Source organism: Sceloporus undulatus, chromosome 6, assembly GCF_019175285.1.
Source record: "Sceloporus undulatus isolate JIND9_A2432 ecotype Alabama chromosome 6, SceUnd_v1.1, whole genome shotgun sequence".
Lineage (NCBI taxonomy): Eukaryota > Metazoa > Chordata > Lepidosauria > Squamata > Phrynosomatidae > Sceloporus > Sceloporus undulatus.
This window is the reverse complement of record NC_056527.1, coordinates 152,201,166-152,225,496: the sequence shown is the minus strand read 5'-3', so window position 1 is coordinate 152,225,496 and position 24,331 is coordinate 152,201,166. Positions and strand designations below refer to the sequence as shown.

The window sequence follows — 24,331 nt, the reverse complement described above, 5'->3', positions numbered from 1 at the left end:
TTCATTTCTAAATCTGACCTGAAATTTTCAAAAGACTAGAAAGAACCATTAGGCTGAGTCTAATGCCTCCACTTACCTCTAACCTAAAATTAAGTCTGCAGGGTAGGAAACTGCAAATAAATTTAATATTTAGATTTTTTCATATAAAGAAACCATGTAGATGAAACACCAGTGGGGTGAACTTGGGCAAGTCACACATTCTCAGCCTCAGTAGAAGGCATTGGCAAAACTCCTCTGAACAAATCTTGCCAAGAAAAGCCTTTTAGGGTTGTCGTAAGTCAGAAATTACTTGGAAGGCACACACAACATGAACAATAACAACAAACAAACAAATGGATGAGGAAGAAATCCTGAACAAACCTTATAGATTTTTTTCTTTCCTCATCCCACTGAGCCTCTAACAAAGACTCAACAAAGGAAACAAGGCTATATTGAGGCAGAAATTCTGCATACAGTTCCCATTTCCATCCACTGAAGCTGGGTAGCCAGAGAAAGCCCAGCTCCCCTGGGTTCCTGTGAGTAATCTGAGTCCTGTCTCTATGCTGAAATATTTATTTATTCAGTACTGAGCAGGCCAGCACCAAAAAAAGCAATGCTGGCATCTAGAATAACATTTCCAGCCCTGCACATGCAGAAAGGGCTTAGATGTTCAACTCCTGTCAATTCACATGGTACCAATGCCCTTCATAGACGTAGAAGATTCTGTGGGTTCAACCAGCCCAATTCAAGTTACTACAACTAGCAGTGATTTCCAGATGTTGGCTATTTTAGGGGGGGGGGGAGAGGAGGAATCAGACCAAGATCCTTTTCCACCTTAAAGGTTAACCTATGTATTATGGCATAAGCTTTTGTGGATTAAAGACCATTCCCGGAGCCTCAGAGTAAAACTTTTCCCCATTGAGTGTGGTTTATTAGCTTGAGTTGCCAGTGATCAAACCTGGGGTTGTTTGCCTATGAAACAACGTTTTACCAACAAGATACATCAGTTCACTTTGATGCTTTGCTTCAACTCATATTCTGAGCCAACATCTATGACTAGCTAGTTTTCAATTAGAATATTATCTAAAGCGGGGAGAAACTAAATCCATATTGTGAAAATGAATGGATAGCAGTTGACAGTGATCAAGTTATACCATCACATTTTACAGCAACGGCACTCAATCTACCCTGAAAAGACAGTAAATGAAATCTTTGAACCTTTTACAAGCTTGTCTTCAGGCAAGTACATCTGAGAAAAGGATAATCCATTTTAAAAGCAAGGATTTCCATCTATCAATTGTATATATGTATGTGTATGAGTGTATATTATAAAAGTATAGATAGGTATCTCAATGAGTTAGAGTTCCTGAAGAAAAATTACAATAAATTATCAGTTGGGGAGGTCCCAGTGGCCATGCCTTTAAAAAATAAAAAATAACAGAATACTGTTATGGCCATCATTAGAACGATGCACAGTGTTGGAACAGGTAATAGTAATTTCTCAGCTTTAAATCCAGTATCTGGAGGGGGAAAAGCTGCACAAATGAAGCCTTATAGTGCAATCCAGTATGTATCTATCCAGTACAACCCAGTATGCCAACTGTGACAATTCCTGGAGAAGTCTGATCTGCTCATGGTGAGACATGCCTTGGTTACATCCCATTAGGATTACAGAAATGTGGGGATGCCTTTGGAAAGTGTTTGAAAAATCCAGCTGGTCCAAAGAGCTGCAATCAGATTGTTAACTGAGGCTGGCTACATGAAGCACACAACTCCCGTGTTGTAACAGCTCCGTTGGCTGCCAGTATCTTTTCACGCACAATTCAAAGTGCTGGTGATGACCCCTAAAGCCTTATATGGCTTGGATCCAGGCTATTTGAAGGACCATATCTACCTGTATGAGCCCAATAGAGCTCAAGAGTCAGTGTGCGGTATGGTGTAGTGACTCACAGCATGGTGTAGTGGTTTGAGGATTGGACTATGACTCTGGAGAACAGGGCTCACCAATGGAAACCCACTGGGTGACCCTGAACAAGTCACACTCTCTCAGCCTCAGGGGATGGCAATGGCAACCATCTTCTGAAGAGACATGCCAAGAAAACCCTGTGATGGATTTGCCTTAAAGTCACCATATGACTTGAAGGCATACAAAAACAGCAGTAAATTACACTCTCATAGACTCAGATGAAGGCAATGGCAAACCTACGAACAGATCCTGCCAAGAAAACCCTGTGATAAGCTCCCTTTAGGGTTGTCTTAAGTCAGGAACAACTTGAATGCACACAACAGCAACATATAGGATCTCGGCCTTAGATTTTAAGACAATTCGTCGGAACTTTAGATTTCCATAGATTGCCTATTGGCTGCAGAGCCTTCAAAATAATATTAACACAACACATACTTTGCAATCTAACTTGAAGGGCATATGCAGTGGTTGCCTTGTAAACATAGGCCCGTTACAGACGGGCCTATAGTACAGACTGGGTCCGTATTAGGGTTAGAAAGGGGCATTTATTATTTATTTTTTAATAAATAATCCCTTCCAGACACCCCTAACCCTAATACGACTGAGTCCGTACAAAATGGTGGCGTCCGTTCCACACGGAGGCTGCCATTTTATGTAGCAGACGCACTGAGTCCGCACGTCACATGGCGCATATGATGCTATAAGTGTGCCATTGGCACCTCACGGCGTCATATCCGTGCCGCAAAGAAAAGCGCCATTTCGGCGCTTCTTATTTGCAGCACGGAGGAGCCCTGCGGTTTGGCTGCTGCGGCTCCTCCGCGCTGCACCATAATCTCATTTGTGGCCTTATGATCAAAACACACAGTTGTATCAAAATACGACAGTTGCTGGGGACACCTAAACAAAAACAGGCCCACTTGCACTGTTGCCTACTATATTCCATGTCATAAACAAGAATACAGTACTGTACAGGCATACTGCAGTGCAACAAAAGCCAAGTCTGCAATTTTAAATATGACTGCTTAGCAAGAAAGAAAGATTTAACAGAGCAAAGCCAACTTTCAAGTCGACGTGCATACAACTGTACTGCAGCAACAGCCATTTTCAAGTAAATGTGCATATAAATGTACTCCAAAGTACAGTCCCTTGAAGCAGACTTGAAAGCTTGGTGAGATTATAAGGAGCTGATTTTATTACAACTGCTCCCCCTGTTTGCATCACTATCACAACCCTTCCGTCTGCAGTTTCAACCGCAAACAGTCACCAGAGCCCTGTCCCATTCAAAGACAGTAAACAGTATCCTCAACAACACTGTAATCGATAATTGGTTCCTCGCTCTCATCAAATTGCACACACACATCCAACTGGCTATTTCAAGAACAAAGTGTGATACTGCCGTTTCTTGGTTGAAAATGAATGCAAGAGTATTGCTTTAGGAAAACGGAGAAATGTGCAGTCATTTCAAGCATTTCAAGCATACAAACGGACTTTCTGAAACATCCTTCAAAAATGCAAGTCAGCATAGATTTTTCAAAGAGCACACAAAGATACACAGAGGTAGAATTGAAAGATATAGCCAGGCTAGTCTGTAGAACCAGTACATAGAGAGATCTTGTAGCACCTTTGAGACTAACTGAAAGAAAGAAGTTGGCAGCATGAGCGATCGTAGGATGAAGTCTACTTCCTTGTCCAAATCCAATTTCTTTCTTTCAGTTAGTCTCAAAGGTGCTACAAGATCTCTCTATGTACAAAGACACATAAATAGCCCTTTGAGACACTGCTTTAACAAACAGTATAAAAGTCTCCATTTGCAGCAAGCATTACTAAAAATAAAGAGTTCAATGTTGGTTTGTATCATTATTTCTGGTCACTGAGAAGCACAAAGCATGTTGATGTGTTTTCGTTCTCTATCTTTTCTCAAGGATAAGAAAATCCTAATGTGAACCAATGTCATGCCACCTGCAAGTCACAAAATAAGGCGTATGTGTATGTTGAGGGGTAGACCTCCAAGGTCTTCTTGGGCATCAACGCAAAGCCTGAAACAGCAACATAAACCCATACCTAGTTTTGGCCTACTAAGAAATTGCTGGAGGTCTGTCTAAAAGTTGATGGAGGCCATTTTTAATTTCCTTTTGCACATAGGCTGTACACATATCCAATGGCACGTTATATGGAGATGATCACTGCCACTAAAACTCAACTCAGGGCATCTATGCCAACAAGACTGCAGTCAGAGCAAGATAACTGAGAAACAAAAACAGTAATATCGACATACCTGGAATGGATTCCTACTTATGCACAAGTACAAAAGGAAAAACAAGAAAACCAAAAGAACCTCTTGCTTTTTTAAAACAAACCAGCGTATGGACTGTGCAAATGTATGAACATGCTCAGGAGATTCAAAGCAGCACAAAGTGTTGAATGTCTATTAGAACAAAAAATTGGAAAAATAGGGGACAGGGGTAGATTTGGTTTGGGTCTCTCAGAGGAAGGTTTGGCTGGCTGGCAGCCTTAACAGAATCACATCCCTGTCTGGGGCTGAGAAGATACTGCAACATTTTGGCATTGATCCCCTTTAAACATTTTAAATACTCATATGCTACCAACCCACAGACCTGCCTTGAGGCTTAAGAGGCAAGCTAAATAAACCTTTTTAAAAAAATGTACTTTTGCAATGCATGGATTCATTTCTTTTTAAAAAATATATTACATCTAAGTTTTGTAAAAAGGTTCTTCTTCAGAGACCAGTTCTGCTGTTAAACTACAAGGTTTCTGATATACAATATTTCCTTCCCAAGGTAGTTCACGTAGTTATGACTGGAATTCTGGATGAGGTCTTGGATCGATGGAGATGAGACACAAATAAACTACTATTCTTTCAGCCACAAACATTCAGAAAATTATAATCCAATATACTTCACAAGGCATATCGGTTTTCTTTATTTAACACACACACACACAGAAAGAAAATTTCCTGAACCAGAAGACAAGTTCCATTTCCAAATATACATATATATTTAAATTGTGTTAGACCAGTAGACAGCTTGGAAGCCTCAAGCCACTGTTTAGTTTTGAAACTAATTTTGAATAAGTCCTATTTGTACACTAATCCCATAGTCAATTTGGCAGCCTTTCATTTCAGCAGAAAACTAAATTGTCATGACCCAAAGAAAAGTCCTTTTTTTATACTGAATGCATTAGCTAATGCTTTCCAGAAGACAGTGAAAATTTTCAATCACAGTGACTATGAAAACAACATGGATTCCCCACCCCAAATATTGCTGGAATGTTGAATCCTCTTGGTTTTAACTTATCTAATTCAGTAATTCAAAATGCTTAAGTTGCTATAAAATGATATAAGAATAAACGGATTGTTATAAAGAAGCAAAACTAGCTTCCAGCCAGGTTGGTGAAAAATCCACCAGGCTACAGTGTCTGTTTTCCATCTAAATTTAGATGGGGAAAGCCAACTTATGACTATGTCCCACCCAGACACTGTTTATACTAGGCCATCAATCTCCCCTGCTTGCCACCAGCAAGTCAATGAGGAGAGCGATAACTATCTCTGCAGAAGGGGAACAATGTGTAATTAAGACATTAAACAGGAAACTAAAGAATGTGGACATAGTCTGAATCTCAACAGTGCCATCTACCGATCACTCTGAGGATGGAAATAGGGGAAAAAAGCCCATCAATGATCAAACAAACAAATCCACTTTATAATCTCAACATGGCACAGGGGAAAAAAACTTTTATAGAGTCTCCGGATTAATAGATTCTTTCAAGAGACCTTTAAAAACAATGTTTTTTCCCCTTCTAACTACATTATGCTTCAATGACGCTTGTTCAGACCCAGGATCTAACATTGTCAGTGATCTGAAGGTAAGGATAGAGGGAGGTATTGTATATACTCATGTATAAGTCTACAAATTTTAGTCAAAAAATGACCCAAAAGACCTGAGTCGACTTATCCACGGGTCAAAGTAAATATTGCACTTTGATTCTTATTAAAAAAGAACCATCTCCTGGTTAAAGACAAGAGTATAATCTGTCCTAGAAGCGCTGATCCATCTTTGCTCTCTCATCCATCCAGCCTTTAGTGTAAACACAAACAGTTATGCCTGCTGGAATTTTGTAAGTTCTTTGGCATTGTTTCCCTTTGCTACGTGATCCTAAATTTCACCCTCAACTTATCCACAGGTTGTATCAAAATCCATTATTTTGTCCCCCAAACCTTCCCTCAACCTATACATGAGGTCAAATTATAGTTGAGTATACAGTGCGCCCGTGTCATACGTGGGCACACCTTATGCGGCTTCCAGCATACGCTGGAAGCTGCGCCATAAGGAGCAGTGCTGCGTGCCAGAAGAAGCAATGGCATGTGCACCGCCACGCGCTGTGTGCTGCCACGGACACAAGACCCATTCACTTGAATGGGGCTTGAGCATCTGCATTTTTTCTCTTACGCAGGGGGGTCTGGAACCCCCGCGTAAGGGAAGGGATGACTATATATGGTAATTATGGAAAATACATCTTGGATCATCAATTGTATCCCTGGAAAAAAAGGTAGAGGGGATTATTTTGGGATCAACAACCAAAATCTCAAAAAGCTTCCAGGAACCAAAACTGAAACTGAGCTACCTCCCCTAGCAGGATTATCTGCAAGGATGAAGCATTATCTATCCATCACATCACCAAAAGATTCTTACCTTGCATTCAACCACACTCTGATCTGATTCACAAGTGACGTAGATTTCATCCACTGCACGTCGCAGATTGTCGAAAAGGAAAGCCCAGTAGCGTGCTCGGAGATCCACTTTCCGTGGCTGCCTCGCTTTTGTGGGGCTTTTATCCCCAGCTGCCGCTATTTTACAGTCTGATGTGGCGCCCTGTAAAGGAGATAACACAATTTGATAAACAAAGACAATGTTAACCAGAACATAGTCTCACTTTGGATTTTAAACAAAAGTTGACTTCTAGCTTACTTCCTGTTGTGAAAAGCCTCTCTTAGGTATAGAATGGAGAGCCAAAACTAGGCAAAATTGCACCCCAAGCCTACAGAGTATATCTGGAGCTGGGAAAGGGGTGTGAAAGGGGTGCAGCTCCCCAAGGTTTGATGGAGAGAGCCAGAGAGGCTCCTAATCCCAACAGATGCTCACCTGTGTATTATGCAGATTTGGTGCAAGGGACTAAAAGTGTCAGATAAGGATTGTAGGTTTTAGAAGGATTCAACAATATAGGTCAACTGAAACTAAAAAAAAAACCCCAAAAAACATTATCTTAGCTCCCCTCCAACCCCAATAATTCAGTTCCTGATGCAGGCTCCAATTTCTGCCATTTGGGAGAGGCACAGGTCCAATTTATGAAGCAACAGCTTACACTAATTCACTATTTTGAACCACTCCCCACCCACAGCCAAATTAATAGTGCCCTCTGGCTCTGACTGTTGAATACAAACTAATTATAGGCAGGCCTGAATTCAGAAGAAATTGATAGAAGTCATGTAAAGCCAAAAGCAATAAGCAGTACAACTTAATCCATCCTGCAGTCTGGGACATAAATTATCCATTCTAAAACCGGGGAAAGGACAGGGTGTAGAATAAACCAAACACACATATTCTACTCACAGGCTGCCGTCTTTGAATGTCCCTTAGCAGTAGGCCCTGTTGAATGCAGTATAACTTACTTCTGAGTACATGCACACAGATTTAGCGTACCAAAATCAATGCTGGAATGATGGAAATATACATACATGTGCATGGGGTGGGCTCTCTCTCCTCAAAGGGTCTTTGTGATGTTGAATAAACCCATCACAGCCATGCTGTAATAAATTTAATTCCACTTTTTTGAACTAATGTTCACTTTAAATTACCCATTTTTCTCTGCCTGATTGGAAAGTCTATACCAAGCCAAATTTTCTAGTATGATTTCCACCTCCTCAAAACATAAGGAGGGGTGAAAAGAAAAAGGGAAGATCCAAATCACTGTGCTCATGTTGCATGTAAAAAGCCCTTGATTATCTAGGGATAGGTTTACACTTGTCAGAATACTCTGGGATGCCTCTGGAGTTTTCTGGCCCCAAATTCCTGCCGCTCAACTGCTTTCTTTTGCTGCAGGTTTTCAGTTCCCATGAATGACGGGTGGCTGCCTTCCTACGTGGCCCCCATTCTGATCTCAGAGTGGTTCGCACCCACAGCGGGAACAGTGGACAACTCACGGGGACAGCAAGTAAAAACAGCTACCATTGTCACTGTAAAAAGACAAAAACCCACAGCAAAAGGTGAGTTATTTAATGTGGGTTCGGGAGAGGAAACCCTAAATCATGTGTGGTAGTCATGAAGACAGCTTGGACCTAATTTGAGGTTTTGGCCTTCATCATGTAAATGGGGTAGAAAGAACCTGGGGGGAATTTGGGGTTATTTCAAGCTGGTTGTGGATTTTTCACAAAAGGAAATATATTTTGCCTTTGCTGTTCAGCCCTGGTGTTAAAGGGACTGAACAGCCTCAAGAGAGAAAGTGTTAGGTGTCCACTGGTGATGTTTGGCTATCATTTTACAGCTGCACTTTTTTCACTTTGCATTTAATATAGCCTAATTATTGATGCAGAACAGTTGGAGACTTGTGTTAATGTAGCTTTTTAATCTCCAGGCAGTCTGAAATAACAGTACAAATGGCTGCTTCCCCAGAGACTGAAAGGTACACTCATCACATCTGGATGCTAATTTTACCCTCACTTGTCTCATTTTGAAGGATTTTCTTTTTGCTGAGTATTTAAGATCTACTTCTTGTTAGCTTTGTATTGTCTGAGTGTGTCTGGTATGAAACAGAATTGAAATGTTGCTACGCCTTACTAACTTAATCACACCCAAAACGTACTCAGTTAAAAAAGGCTGTTCTAATTGTTGCATTGGCTGCAATTTACAACAATAACCCAGAAATGTTTACTGGAGAATAATTTTCTCTGCTACAGTTCAACAAAATATTCCAGATTAAGCATGTTAGCTCCACTTAAAACTACTTGTGCTTTTTTGGTGAAACATGTAAAACCAATTGAGAAAACTTATACCTGTTTAGTAGTTTTGTGGGTTCCTTGAATTATTTTTTTAGATCTTCCTCCAATTTGCCATTTTGGTTTTCCTGTAAACAGATAAAAACAGGTTAGCCCATTCAAGGCTTATGTTAAAATCTAAACATTCTTCTATTGCCACTTGTTGGGAATAAGAGCAGAGACATCACAAGGCACCACAACTGGCCATCATCTCTGCAACTACCAGATTCAAACATAAGGGGGGAAGCATATATATATGTATGTATGTATGTATGTATGTGTAATTTTTGAGGCCTATTTTTCACTGTTTCTGTTGTGATGACATGCCTGCAATTACAGAAAGGAATAACTATCCCCAGGGAAATTATTAACAATCTTCTTTTCAGAGCTTCCAAACTTAGAATGCATTCACTAGAATGCCCATTCAGATCTCAAGGACCAATAACTGAGTCTTACTGTGCCAGGAACGCTGTCTAATCTCCTTTTAATGCCATCTAAGCCAATTACGACAACCAAACATTGTGGTTGTTAGTTCACATTTTGAATACTGTGTGAGAAGCAAACTGCTTTATCTGTTCTGAATTGTGTATCAATCATTTTGCAAGCAGAGTTATTTCTTGGATACAAATACCACCCCACCCCAACACACACACACAGAGTTAATACACACCATCATCTTCTTTGCTTTCCAAAGGCACACTCCATGCAATCAAATTCCTTGCTGTGCGACCCTCCTCAGCCACTATTTTTCTTACTTTATCATGACTGTTAGAGCGCTGGAAAGAAGCCTGAGAAAAGAAAGAAATTGATCCATTAACATTAACAAGTATTTTAATCTGTTTGTATTTTAACCTGTTGTGAGCCGCCCTGATCGTAGGAAGGGCGGCATATAAATAAAATTTTATTATTATTATTATTATTATTATTATTATTATTATTATTATTATACCACTTTTTTCCACAGGGCTCATTCCCAAGGATTGGTTGAGAACATTGCACCAACAGGATTGGTTGAGAAACAATGCCCAAGTCATAGCTGGTTTAGATTCAAAAGTGCCTCTTATGTTCCAAATGTTCAGGCAAATCATGGTATGTCTGGTTGTCCTTTTCCCCATCTTCCCTGAAAATACTTGGAGCAGCAGCCTCCATGGGCAAAACAATCATCCAAACCATGTTTTGTCAATTCAGCTACAACATCCAAAACATAATTTGTTCAAACTGAGATTTAAACCATAGTTTCAAATCCTGGTTTGCCAGCCACTCAAGCTATGATTTGGGGAGACCATGGATTGATTTTACAAACCATGTTCTGGTGTTACATCCAATCCGTTTCTTAATCTTCAGTGCACTAGTCAGGCACTTAATCTTCAGGCACAAAAGCATGTATTGTCAGATATTGAGGAACAAAAACTACAGGGTTTCTGCAACTGCTATTTTACCACAAGCTGTAAAGAAATAAAAGAGACACCATTCCTAACACTTTGTAATGATATTTAAACCATCACTTCAGTCTTGGGAGTTATCTAAGCCAGCTTTTATGCCTACTTGTAGTTATTTGTTGAATTAATAATCAAAGCCCCATGGATCAAAACACTGTTGAAAGTGGTCTCTCACGGATGAAAAAAGCTGTCTTGGATATCTACCAAGAGGCTTCTGAGAATTCAACTGCATACATACCCTTTCAAGAAGATACTTCCCAATGGGTGGGATGAACTGCATTGAATGAAAGGGACACACTGGACTGATAACCGACATGTCTTTTGTCATATCAGATCATCATCTGTCTCAATTCAAAGCCAGTGTGCATCTAGTGCCATGTTAATGTGGATGACAAAAAGGAAATCTGACTTGCTTCTGACACAATGTTTTGCTGCCCCACATTTATGAAAAGAAGGAACAGTGGAACCACCATGGTCCACAGTGGAAACACTGCACTTCATAGATGGACGCATTTTAAATGTGTCTTCCTAAGAACTTGGGTCCTTTTATTGAATGGATTCCTCATTATATCTAATCTTTCTTGTCACAAGAGAACAGTGGAATAACCTCAACCCCAGCATCTCTGCACCTCAAACAACCAAAATCAAAGTGAAGCATTCAGATATGAAAAGACAAGGGAAGAGGAGCCTAGTGGAGGTCAATTGTTGCTCTGCTGGCTGCTGCAGACAAGGCTACTTCTGCAGGCTGCCAAACCCAAGGGGAGTAAAGACTTTAGAGCAAAAAGTGTCAACCCCCACCCCTCCACCATTTTGTTGAGAAGACACAGATCCACACAGGGCCGGCCTTTTCAAAGGGGTGCCACTTTCCAAGGCATGTTTCAAAATGCTAGCAAATATAAACAATGTGGTTCCTGTTGTTTGTAAAACTGTTGCAAATAGTCACACCAGATTTTAAAAGATACATGAAACCCCTTATCACTAAGCATGTTTAATTGGAGAGTTTGAACTGCTGATTCTTTATATATGTATGTATTGCAATTTTTGCCTCATGAGAAAAAAAAACCCTATAGCCTAAGAGTTTTGTGATTTGAGACAATTATTCATATCCATTGCTGATGACATAAAAATAAATCAACAGGAAACACCCTTGCTGCAAAAATTTGTTACAGCTCCCCTTGTAATACAATACTTTTAAACATTTCAGAATAAGATATCTCAATCTTAAAAAAATAAAGATGAATTAGTTTATTTACTTACATGAAATGAACACGTACAATAAGATAGTCATGCAGAAATATCTATGTCTAGAATGAAATCACTAGGAATAATCACTTTTCAAGTGTCAAAAAGGGGAGACCAGCCTTGAAAAAAAGCAACCAAAAACTGTCATCAATCTGGTAGTTGAACTCAGCTCAATAACTGACTTCACAAGGCAGTACCTGACTTAATAGTTACAAACTGTGGTTTGTCACAAGCCAACATTATATCTGCACTGAGCCATATGGTTTTTCTCAATCTCTCAAGAGTACGTTTAAGTGGAAGCTGGAAAGGATTTCACACATCAACCAATACAACCCTGGGCAACAACAAAACTAAGACACTAAAAAGTTATCACAATAGATGACTTACCATCATGCTGTAACCATCCTCTAAGTCAACAGATTCGCTAATCACATTTTTGGCTGACCCCATGAAGTCATCATAGCTGTGTAATATAAAAAAAAATTCAACATATTAAAATTCAGTCCACAAGCCTCAAGAATTTCTTTACTGAAGCTGGAAAGCCATGTAACATTTACACCATGCACTGGATTCAATTATGCTGCTAATGAACCAGCCTTTGCTGGCCCAGCAGATAATTTCATAAGCGCAATGCACTGCCTGTTCTACTAACATAAAATTAGAAACTACAGTTTAACACTCCACTGCCAGGATATTATGCTACAGTATGAATGGTTCGTTTTATTCATCAAACAATCGAGTTGTTTAATAGAAAACTAAAATGTACTTCATTTGGAGAGTTTGGGGAACATCTGGATCAGAGTGAGAAATGTGTAATCCTCTGGATGTTGCTGGACTGCATCTCCCAGCAGCCCTAACTAGCATAGCCAGCAATGAGGGATGATGAGAGTCGCTGTCCAGAAACATCTGGAGGTCTGCAGTAAATTGTGACAAAAACAGTATCATGTTTTAATTCTTACACAGAAAACATGAATGAAAGCTTCCTATGTATACCCAAGTGTCATAAACAATCTTTAGATCAATATGAAAACTGTCCTCTTTTAATACTGGGTGGGAAAGAGAAAAAGGTGGCTTTAAAAAGTGCCTAGTGCCACTGCTTAATTCTGTTTAAATCTAGTAGTTGGGGCTCTAGATTTGTGGTGCAGCTCCTAGTTGCCCTATTCTCTTACCTACCATTTCATTGTTTCCAGAACTGGGTGGGTTGCTTTCTTTGAGAAATTTCATGAGAGAACATGATTATTATTATTTTTCAGAACAAAATCCTTAACATTCAAATAGATATCTATTTACAGCACTGTGTGTTTTCTGGAAACTGGCCACACAGCCAATAGCTTATGGACCAGCACCACTTTGAATAGCACTGACTGAAATAACTTTTAAGATTCATGTCAGGTATAGTTCTCACATTGTCGGGTTTCCCTGACAATTTGCCAAAATGGATTCTTCATACACTGGTGCCTCGGGTTACGAAATTAATTCGTTCCGCCATTCCTTTCGTAACCCGAAAATTTCGTAACCCGAAACAGTTAGCCGTTAGCACTGGAAAGCCTATAGCTGCACTTTGCAGCATTTGAATTTCGCGCCGAAATGAATTTCGTAACCCGAAAAATATTTCGTAACCCGAAACAGTTTTTGCCAATCCAACTTTTTCGTATCCCGGAAATTTCGTAACCCGATCATTTCGTATCCCGAGGCACCAGTGTATATTTATCCTAATGGAAAAGGGTGATCATTGTGGAGATGCTGAACGCAATTTCCCCCAGCTCCAGATGTCGCTCAGCTCCAGTCTTTACCATCTGCAGCCAGTATGATCAAATGACCATCCCAGCATCTATCTGTTCCCCTGTGTTACACATTTGCTGGGGTTAGGGGTGAAGGATCCCCATGAACGTGGAAAAACAAAGAAAAAATAAAACACTGTTCTTTTTACTAAGAGAACACCTCTCCAGGAATCTCCAAGTCATCCAGTACAACAATATGGTCAACATCTGCAAGATGCTAATCACAGAATCATGCTGGGAGACCTACAAATGTCTAGGGAATTGTTTTCTCTAGGAACGTCTGGGTTCTCCAGCACAACTCTATGGTCTGACTGAGTTGTGCTGGGGGCCCTAGATAGCAATAGCAAGTACATTCCTATACTGCTTACTGATGTACTAAGTGATTTACAAAGTGTAAGCTAACTGCCCCCAACAAGCTGGGTACTTATTTTAGCGACCTCCGGAAGGATGCCAGGCTGAGTCGACCCAGAGCCCCTGGCTGGCACTGAACTCACAACCTTGTAGTTTGTGAGTGAGTGGCTGCAATACAGGCATTTAACCACTGTCTCACCGTATTAATCAAAACCACAAATAATCAAAGCCGCAAATGTGGAGGGCCAACTGTACTATAATCATCTTGGGAGATTCTCCCTTATGACACGGTCTGCAACAGCGCTTCTCCTTTTGTGTCATGTCTTTTTAGATTGTAAACCTGAGGGCAGGGAACTGTCTAAATTAATTAATCATTTGTAAGCTGCTCTGAGAGCCTTTTTGGCTGAAGAGTGGGGTATAAATATTCCAAATAAATAAATAAATAAATAAGAGTCTTCTCACTAGCGCTCTCTTTCCTCATCTTCAGCATGCCCTCCCAAGAAAGATTCACCAGAGATCTTCCTCAGTAGCATTCTGACATCAAGCTAAGAGCTTCTGTTTCCACTCAAACCTTGACTCTATCACTGAGGGTACCATTTAGGTTTTATAGCTGCCAAAGCTGCACTCTACTCCTTAGGACTAGAGTGTGGCTTTGGTGTGGCTTCTGACCTCTTAGGACACATGCATCATTTAAACAGCATATCTCCAAAGTGGCCCAAAGCAGCTTTATTTTGGCCTGTCTGTACGGGCTCTTTAGTTACCTTTACCCATTCATATTTTAAAACTTTGAATCTATTCAGCTGCTCTATTTGTTTTTATTGTCACATCTGTGATTCTGCTCCTGCTCTTGGTTTTTCTATTTGTACACAACTCTGAGAGCACTGACAGTTGGCCTACATACATACATATGTACTAAATACATAAATGATCAGAGATCATGGGAATTGTTGTCCAGCAACAAAGATCTTCAGCATTATTCCAAGTTGCCATTGCTCTCCTTTAGTTTGATCACTCTAATCTTATTATTTCAACAGTCTTTCTCCCATGGCATTAGGCTCAAGCCATCTTGTGCCCGATACGCAGAATTATCACGTTCTCCCTTCTAATGTTGATTCCAGATTCTGTAATGTAGTCATGCAACAAAGGAATAATGTAATGTTGAAGCTGAAAGAGTTACTGAGTAAAATGAACTTGGGTAACAACATGACAACAACATTGATCCGGGCTAATTACAAAAGCAACAAGCGCAATTATTGATTAATGAGGAGAGAACCGAATACTTTTCAAATTGAGTGTGGTACGAGACAGGGTTTGCCTCTGTCTCCACTACTGTTCATTGCAGCGTTTGAAGTATTGATGAATAATTAGATGTAACGGAAAAATCAAAGGAATCAATATTAGAAAATACGCATTCAAAGCAAGAGCCTTGGCCGACGATCTTATTTTGTTTTTATTGAAGATCCGATAAAAACTATACCGATGCTAATTAATACTATCGAATGTTTACAAAATTTTCAGGGCTGAGGGTTAATCCAAATAAATCAGAAATACTAACTAAAAATCTGGCTAAAAAGAACAACAGAATTGATAGAATCTCTGGTTCAAGGTGTACATAAGGCCAAATATTTGGGGATTATTGACTAGTAAGAATATTGATTTATTTGAAATATTTATGGCAGACTATGGAAAGAAGTCAAGAAAGACTTAGCTAAGGGTCTAACTCCATCTTTCTTTATATGGAAGAATTGCAATAATAAGATGAACATTTGCCTCGTTTTCTTATTTATTTCCAGAATCTTCCAGTGATCAAAGTTTCAAAGTTTCTTTGGAGGGGAAACGAGCCAGAATAGATGGAAAGTCTAACGGATGAAGTACTTAGAGAGCTGTGCATTACCTAATCTGGAGTTGTATTATTTTGCATCATGTATGTATGTGCGGGTAGAGAATTGGGTTCAATTGAGTAATGAAAGTTATTGGCACTTGAAGTAGGAGATCTTAGATATGGAATCCACGCCTATCTCTGGTGGATAAGGTAAAAGAAATATGACTTTTAAAAGCACTATTTGAGGAATGCACTGCTTTTTGTATGGAACAAGGTTAAGATCTTTTCTATCTGGGTCTGCCAAATGGGTTTCCTCACAGGAAGCTTTCTTCAAAGAACAAGAGATAACAAGATACCTGGTGACATATAAAGATTGATCTTTTGAGGTTTTGATATATTTGTTCAATGAGACAAAAAGAGGCTATTCTTCCAGTGAACCAAATAGATTGGTACTTGTAACTTCCAACTTACAGAAAGATTTAAAGGAGATTTAAAACAAGAGAGATTTATAAAGAATTTAACGATTTAGATAAAATTTTGATGATATGGAAAGAAACATTATCTTGTATATAAATCTTGAAAAAAGACAATGGAAGATGAAGTGGTAAAACATTCAATGGTAAAATGGTCTCAAGATTTACAATGTTCGATAGATTTAGAGTTGTGGGGAAAGTCTGGGAAAGATACTAAGAAATTTACTGTCTGCCAAATTAATAAGAAAACTATACACAGAGAATACAGATGGTATATGACTCCGGTCATGATAAAGAAATTGTACATACTGCAAAATGTGTGTTGGAAATGGGAAACACATGAAGGATCCTTTTTTCACCTTTGTGGGAATGTAAAATGGCAAAAGAAATTGGGGAAATATACATAGATTAATGGGAATATTTTAACAATAGAACTACCACTGGATCCTCGTTTATTTTTGCTTAATATGACTGGTATTTTAGAAAACCTAAAGCCAAAAGAAAAACATCGCGGATCCTATCTATGGTCACACTGGGACGTATTTTTATGCACAATTTTGGAAAAGAAAGAAATCCCTTGTGAAGAAGAATGGATAGCTAAATTGAGGAAAGCAAAAGAAATGGATATTTTTGACGAGATGATGAAGATAAGGATGTGGGAAAGATCTATAAGAAATGGCAATGTTTAGATGTATACTGTGGATTTATAATGCCATAGATCTGTAGGCGTGGTGAATTCAACCTGTTGTTATTTTACCTTCAAGAATTATCAACAAATGGGTATATATAACTGAATTTGTTTATTGCGTTACTTTAGATGTATAACATGAAACTTTTTTTTGTTGACGCAGTTATGGAATATGGTTGTTTTTTTTAACTAAATTAACAGAGTATCATATTATGTGTGAAAATCTTCTAAGTGGAACAAGACCGACACGGTCAATTGTATTGAAGCATTTATTTGTATGTTGATGTCTTTTCTTGTTTGTAGTGAGATGGTATTGTGAATTTGTATTTGTGTATGTTATAATAAAAATTTTCTAAAAAATAAAAATAAATAAAAATAAAAAGAAGCTGAAATAGTGTTCACCCAGATTATACTTTGTAGAAAAATGCATACAAACATGTCCACAGATTTCATGTGGTCTAATAATGGTGCCAAACCATTAGGCTTCTGCCTGGGACTCCCAAACATAGGATTTTTATATACATTGATTGTATTAGATGCCTTGTTTTGACTACCACATTTATTTCGATACCACAACACATTAAACGACTTTGAGATAGGAAAGAGGTAGCCACAATGGACTGCAACCCCATCGAGTCCTAAACAACACTCTGATCGCAGGACTCAAAGGAATCACCGGAATGGCAATTCCACAACATCTAGAGAGCCATAAATCAGCACTTGATTTAGTCTCTTCTTTTCTTGATGAAAAACATGCACAAATGACAAGTCTGTTCAATTTACTACTGCTATTTACGGCAAAGCATTAAATCCTAGTTCACGGCAGCAGTAAATGTCTTAGCATTCTCTCCGCTGTCCCATCCATTCACGTTGGATGGGACTCTACACAACAGTGTGGGTAAAAGTTGTTAAAACCTAAATACAGTCCTCCCTCCATTTCGCAGTCTTTGACTTCTGTCCCTCACAAGTTTAACGTGACAAATAGTATCATGTTTAATTCTTAACAGAAAAAATGAATGGGGTGCCCCTGCCTATACTCAAGCCACGGGGCTGGGAATATAAGTGAAACCCATTTTCATGAGGAGGTCCAGAATGGATCCCCGTGAAAAAGGAAAGGCAACTGTATAATGAAATGAAAAAGTGACATCGGACAACGATAATAAAGGAGGCAAACAAAACATCAGGCAAATTGGAGCATAAACACACTGGATGAATAAAGACAGCTTAGCCGAGGACGAAAAGGCCAAGGCAAACCTCTCTAGGGAAGGCATTCCAACAGCTCAAGACTATCACCTATAAGCCTGCATTCTTGGCTGGCTCAAGGATAAAAGAAAATCAGTAAACACATTTGGGTTTTCCACCTTCACTGAATGAGTGCACATACCTGCCCGATTCACCACGTGCATCAGACAAAAACAGGTTTTTGCCTATGAAGGCACATGCAAGAGCAGATCCAACATGAGGCAAGCATCCCACTGGAAGGATACAGTCAAGGATGGCCAGATTCATTAACACACGAATGCACCCAGCACAGCTTCCTCTTCACTATTATTTTCCCCTGGGGCAGGGGACTAACAGGTAAGGTGGCCCTGCAGCCTTAGAGCAGCATACGGGAAAACCAGTTGCCTGGTGAGAACCACCAGCATACAGGCTCTATCCCTGCAACAAGCTTCAGGATGGTACAGGCTCCCAGAATGGTCAGAACTTTACTTTGCCACCTTAAGAAGATCCAGACTACACCCCAGGATAGACGTCCCAGACACCAGGTAGAAAAAGAAGGAATGAAAGGTAGCATGCAGATGCACCACACAGTGCAAGGGACTGCAAAAGTGATGATACGGGGGGCAAGGAGACGCACCTCTGGCCACTTCCAAAACCATGCAGGGAGCAAGGGCAAAGCTGAAAGGGTGGGCGGCAGAGGAGGCGGCAAGGGGTACGAGGGACGTGGCGTGCAGCAAAACATCTAATCTGGCCCCCAGTCATGCCACGATAAACTAAGACACACTCAAGATGCCACAGAACTCTCGTCTGCAGGAGAAACAGGAACAAAGTGCTATCCGTACCATGAAAGGCAAAGCTAGGTCCTTAGGACTTTTAGTCCTGATAAACTGTGCAGCCACTTTAGGGGGGAAAAGAAAAGACTTTTATAGAATGAAGATTATGCAGGTACCACACATCCTCAGGAATACTGCTGGTTGCACTAAGAGTGGGGAGGTAACAATATCTCGTATAATGACAACTAAAGGAAAGTAAGGAGCAGTTGCTTGAGGAAGGAGATAATCCACCACTAGCCCAGCCGGACTTATACTGTTCTGCCCCATCCCGACTCCTCATGACCCTTCCTGCCATCACACAAAATGGAGAACGTCTTGTGGCCCATAAATAAAATTTAATAAAAAAAAGAAAAAAAAATAAAAAAAAAAAAAGTAAAGAAAAAAATTAAAAAAAAATCAACACACAACTGTAAAAAAACCATTCTTCATACCACAACAAATCCCAGACAACACTTACTTTACCCAAATCCCAAACACGATGACAGTTCGTTCACCCTGTCCCAGAGTAACCGTGTCAAGGGCCCGCGGTCCGGCCCACCCCTCCCCCGCACCCTTTGCTTCAACCCTTGGACTGCAAGAACTACGCTTTTAATAGGTTCTCTTGGGTTTTTTGGCTATGGGGCTACATCTTGAAGAGTTTTCCTGACGTTGTCGCCTGCCCGTGGCGCATTTCAGAGGTTGGTGGCATGGAAGTGTGTGCAGTATATATACTGTGGGACCCTTGGTTTGGGAGAAGTGTGTTTTGCACAGCTAATGGTGGAGTTTGTGTTTGGTTTGTTGTACTGTGTTGCACAACACAGCCTGAGTTGTGTTGTGAGAGGATATGTTTTGTCTATTGAACTGGTAATCCATTGCCTTCGGAAAACCTCTTGACCGAGTGCAGTTCATTTGCTTGCCTTGGGTCTTGATTTGGGGTTTTCAGGACTGGTAGCGAAACCTTGGTTTACTTTCAGCAAATCAAAAACACGGAGAGAGTGTGATGTGCCAAAGGACATCTAGTGGGTGTCTATTCCCGAGCTGGGAAGTGGACCTTGGTCTCCAGTCACATCCAAGTGCTCAAACCATTATGCCGCATGGTCTCAACTAAGCTTAAGGAAAGCTTTTCCTAAAGTTTCGTTTAGTATCAGCCTTTGGAGAATGAGGGGAAACCCACACAAAAGCTGAGAAAGCAGCAGTGATGGTGCATGTGAGATGCAGCCCATTTTGCGATACCAAGAGATTCCTCATCCCTTCCTGGCATCAGTCAACCGACTTTGCAGGTACCGGCTGCCCTCTGGAAAACCTCGGTCCCAAACTTTACACAGGGATTTCAGACTATTTTAATGTTCGCTTGGGAATTTTATTTGTATCACATTTAGCATTTGATACAATCATATATTTAACCATAGTTTTCCTGTGGGTTTTTTTGGGCCAAGTGGCCAGGTTCTAGAGAGTTTATTCCTTATGTTCGCCACCATCTGTGGCTGGCACTTCTTCTCACAGATGCTGGCGAAACATCAGGAACAAACTCTTCTAGAACATAGCTTCATAGACGGAAAAACCACAAAAAACTATGGACGCCGCTGTAAAAGCCTTCGACATCAAATACATTTAACTGTTTTTAAACTTTAACTGTACAGTACTTGGTTTTAATCTTCTACTGTAAGCCCTCTTGGGTCCCATGCTAGGAGAAAGGTGGGAGGTTAAATCATGAAAATAACATAACGTATCAGCCTTCGTAACGTATGTTCCCCAACTACATTTGGGTATGAGAAAACTGAAATATGGAGGCAACGCTCTCTCCTGCTGTGGATAGTCTCCGCGGGCCTCATAACTGTCATGTGCAACAACACAGTCTTTCCCAACATGCCACCCGTCTCTATATTCTTGGGTTTCAAATCTCACCCATTCCAGACCACCATGCTTAACTGGTCACGGTTCGGTTCTATGAATCCTGGGACCTGTCGGTTTGTGAGACACTCAGCCCTCCCTGTCAGAGGGCTCTGGTGCCACAATCGTACTCCCAGAGCTCCACAGCATTGAACCATGGAATTTTTAAGGGGGTGTCAAAGGCTGCAGCCCGCACTGCAAACATCTATCATCCATCTATCTATCTATCAATCGTCTAACTATATAATTGACACCAATTTTAACTGCCAAGGCCAGGAGATATTCAATCCGGGATCTCTAGTTCTGTGGACATTCAGCCTCCCCTGTCAGAGAGCTCTGACGCCGCAAGGAACTACAATTCCCAAGTTCCACAGCATCTGAGCCATGGACGTAAGGTGGTCAAAGGCTGCAGCCACACTGCTATATAATTGAGGTTTTACATAGTATACACTATATAATTGACACTGCTTAACTGCCAGGGCTCAGGCTATGGAATCCTGGGATTTATAGGCAGCATTGGCACAACCTTACGTCCGGGGCTCAGATGCTATGGAACGCTGGATATATAATTTGAAGACAGATATAATATACACATACATAAATACATTATGTATGTATGTGTGGTTGTATTTATTATATAGATATATACACACACACATATAGCGAGAGAGAAGGAGAGAGAGAGAGACTGCTTTAAAACGTGCCATGCCGGGACTATGAACCCTGGAACCTGTAGTTTTCTGTTGAGCACCTAGCCTTCCCTGTCAAGAAGCGGGCGGTTGCCCCCTAAAAATACAACTCCCAGGGGCTCTTGCAGTGAGAGAAGGGCCAAAGTGGCGCAGAGGCGGCTGCCCGGGTGGTCGGAGGGGCCGTTTGCCCGGGAGAAGGGAGGAGGAGGAGGAGGAGAGGAGCGCCGCCATCTTGCCTCCACTCCTCTCCAAGAAACTACCCTCGCCTTCGTCCAGCGCTATTTCCGCCCGCCTGCGTCCCGCCGGCTTGTACGTCATCTCGCCCCGCCGGTGGGCCTTGCGGCGGCTGGCAGCAGCAGAACGGCCGGCGAGGCGCTTTTTGGAGCCACTGTCCGCCGCTGCGCCGGGGCTACTGAGCATGCGCAAGCACTTCCGCGCATGTCAGTAGCCGCGAACGAAGCCGACGGTTCTGGGGTGGTTTTTTGCCCTCACTACGTTTTGCGCATGCTCAGTCAATGAATGGGAGCTCAACTGAGTTTGGCGCATGCTCAGTCGTTGGCTCTGAAGCCGCTAGCCCTTCTCCTCGCTGCTGGCAAACCTGGGATTCTTTCAAGATAGGGAGCCTCCTCCAGAATGATGCTGAAACTAAACAACTCCCATCGGCCCCTGCTCCTTGGGGACGATGGGAACACAGAGGAGGCGAGCTGCACAAGAAAGGATGGCATTTATAAGGAGTGCATCATCCACACTGTAAGAAATAATGCAGATTGAGGCCTCTGAGTGGTGCAGCTCCATCCATGGAATCCTGGGATTGTAGTTTGCAAGGTCTTTAAGGGGGTGCAGCAAAGTAAAAAATAATGCGCTTGACACGGCTTTAAGTGCTGTCACTCCATTTTATGAAATCCGGGGATCTGTAGCCTTACATGGTCTATTATGGATGTAGCTACACTGTAGAATGATGCTGTTTGGCACCATTTTAAGTGCGTACCTGAATGCATGGAACCTGGGATTTGTAACTTCACAGGTCTTCAGGTTGCTCTACAATCCCAGGATTCCAGCGGGAATCAACGGGCGGCCGAGTTGTACTTGTGGCCCACCATTCATGATGCCACACTTTAAAGCACAGCGGAAACAAAACACCCTCGCCCAAACACAACGTACGTGAAGTCTGAAAAAATTAATGCAATTAAAAGATAACAAATCCTATAAATGGGATTAATTCTAATTGTTCTAAATCTGGCCTGTTTTGGAATAATCACAAATCAATACCTGCTAAGAATGGCTCTGAAGAGGAAAGAGCCTAGTTTTGTTGCTAAGCGGGGGGGGGGGGGGGTGCTGTATTCGAGACATAACAAAGCCTGGAAGGCCCTGGTCTTAGCACTCTAGGATGCCTCCGCACGCAGAATGCCAGATTGACACTTTTAGCTAGGGGTCTGGGACTTGGAGTGTTGTGAGACATTTAGCCTTTTGGTGTAGGAGGCTCTGGTGCCCAATAACTACAATCCCCAGATTCCATAGCACTGAGCCATGGGCCATTAAAGCGAAGGCACACAACAACCACAGTGGCCAAATATAACCCCAGTTCATTCTGTATGTTTTATACCAATTTAATGGAAGGCAACAACAGCAACACAACAACACAACAACGTGACAAATATATCTCCAGTTTATTTGTAGTCTTATACCAATTTAATAGTGTGTTGACGCACACACGGCAACAACAAAAAGTGACCAAACACACAAGTGACCAGATATAATCTGTTTTTTTTGTACAGTATATTTTATTCCAATTTATTGTGTGAAGGCAACAACAAGTGACATATAATCTCAGTCTTGTTTGGTATATTTTTATGTATTTATTTATTTATATTTATATATTTTTTATTGTGTGTCTACTTTATTACAATTAAGTGTCCCTTTTACATTATGTTTTAATGATGTTGTCTGCAAAAGCCGTCGGCTAATGTGGGTTTATTTATTTTACTTAATAAGAAAAAACATGGGATTGGTATTTACATAAATAAGTTAGTCGTCCACATAATAATCTTATTCCATGGATTTTTGAAAAATGAATAACGTTATTGTTTATTTCTAAAAAATATAAACTGTGTTGCCATCATCAATAGTGTACTTTATTTATTTATTAAGAATAAATAAACTTATTGTTTATTTTACTAAGTAATACCAGTTATTGGTCATAATAATAAAATGCTTATTCATTTATTTAAGAAAAATAAACGTATTGTTTGTTACTAATATCAATAAACTTGTTGTTGGTCAAATGAAAGAATAATGAGGAGGAGGAGGAGGATGCAAATGGCGGAGGGAGCGGCCTTGTCTCGCGGGGGAGGAGCCACTGAGGCGACTGAGGCGAAGGCGAGGCGCTGGAGGCGGACTAGGCCTGACTGCGCCGCCGTGCCAAGAGCCTCCCTCGCTCGGCGCCATGGCCTACTCGAGGCCGGGCCTTTTCCCTCGCGGAAAACCCATGAGCCCCGCCCTGCTCCTCCGCTGCTCCTGGGGCCTGGGGTTACTGCTACGCGGCCTCTGGGCCTCGGGGAGCGGGCTGGGCGAAGGGAGCTATGGGCAGCGACGGACGGCACCTGCCCGACTACGACCGAGAGCGCTGCTGGAGGCCAGGTGGGAAGGAGTAGGAGGCCACCCATGGGCGCCCTCGCGCTCGCCTCGCCTCCCTCTTGCCTTGCAAGTCATTCCATATTTAGGGCCACTCTGTCATGGGGTTCTCTTCTTGGCAAGATTGTTTCAGAGGGGCTTTGCCATTGGCATCCTTTAGGCTGAGAGTGTGACTTCTATGGCAGAGCTAGGACTTGAACCCAGGTCTCCAGAGCTGTAGTCCAAGACTCAAACAGTAGGCCATGCTGCCTCTCCCTAGATAGATAATACGTTATGTATATTGTGTATATATAGATATA

General features: G+C 41.2%; 2 protein-coding genes across 8 annotated transcripts in view; one reads left to right on the top strand and one right to left on the bottom strand.

Annotated features, from left to right (window-relative positions):
• The window catches only part of SCAPER (S-phase cyclin A associated protein in the ER), a 134,175-nt gene extending 112,475 nt beyond the window's left edge, over positions 1-21,700 (bottom strand). For 2 of the 7 annotated variants that reach the window (XM_042474254.1, XM_042474255.1), the window contains exons 1-4: positions 12,062-12,137; positions 9,664-9,781; positions 9,012-9,082; positions 6,655-6,834 (exon numbers count right to left, since the gene is read on the bottom strand). In XM_042474254.1, the coding sequence (XP_042330188.1) occupies positions 6,655-6,834; positions 9,012-9,082; positions 9,664-9,781; positions 12,062-12,124 (432 nt within the window). In that variant the 5' untranslated portion in view covers positions 12,125-12,137. Of the gene's footprint in view, positions 1-6,654; positions 6,835-7,572; positions 7,609-7,697; positions 7,767-9,011; positions 9,083-9,663; positions 9,782-12,061; positions 12,138-18,852; positions 18,883-21,661 lie in introns of those variants that run through there. The other 5 variants (XM_042474251.1, XM_042474252.1, XM_042474248.1 and 2 more) reach the window with 5 other exon arrangements.
• A 2,017-nt stretch (positions 21,701-23,717) lies between these two features.
• RCN2 (reticulocalbin 2) overlaps positions 23,718-24,331 on the top strand; it is a 5,334-nt gene continuing 4,720 nt past the window's right edge. The window contains exon 1 of the mRNA XM_042473998.1: positions 23,718-24,038. Within this exon, the coding sequence (XP_042329932.1) occupies positions 23,718-24,038 (321 nt within the window). The remainder of the gene's footprint in view (positions 24,039-24,331) is intronic.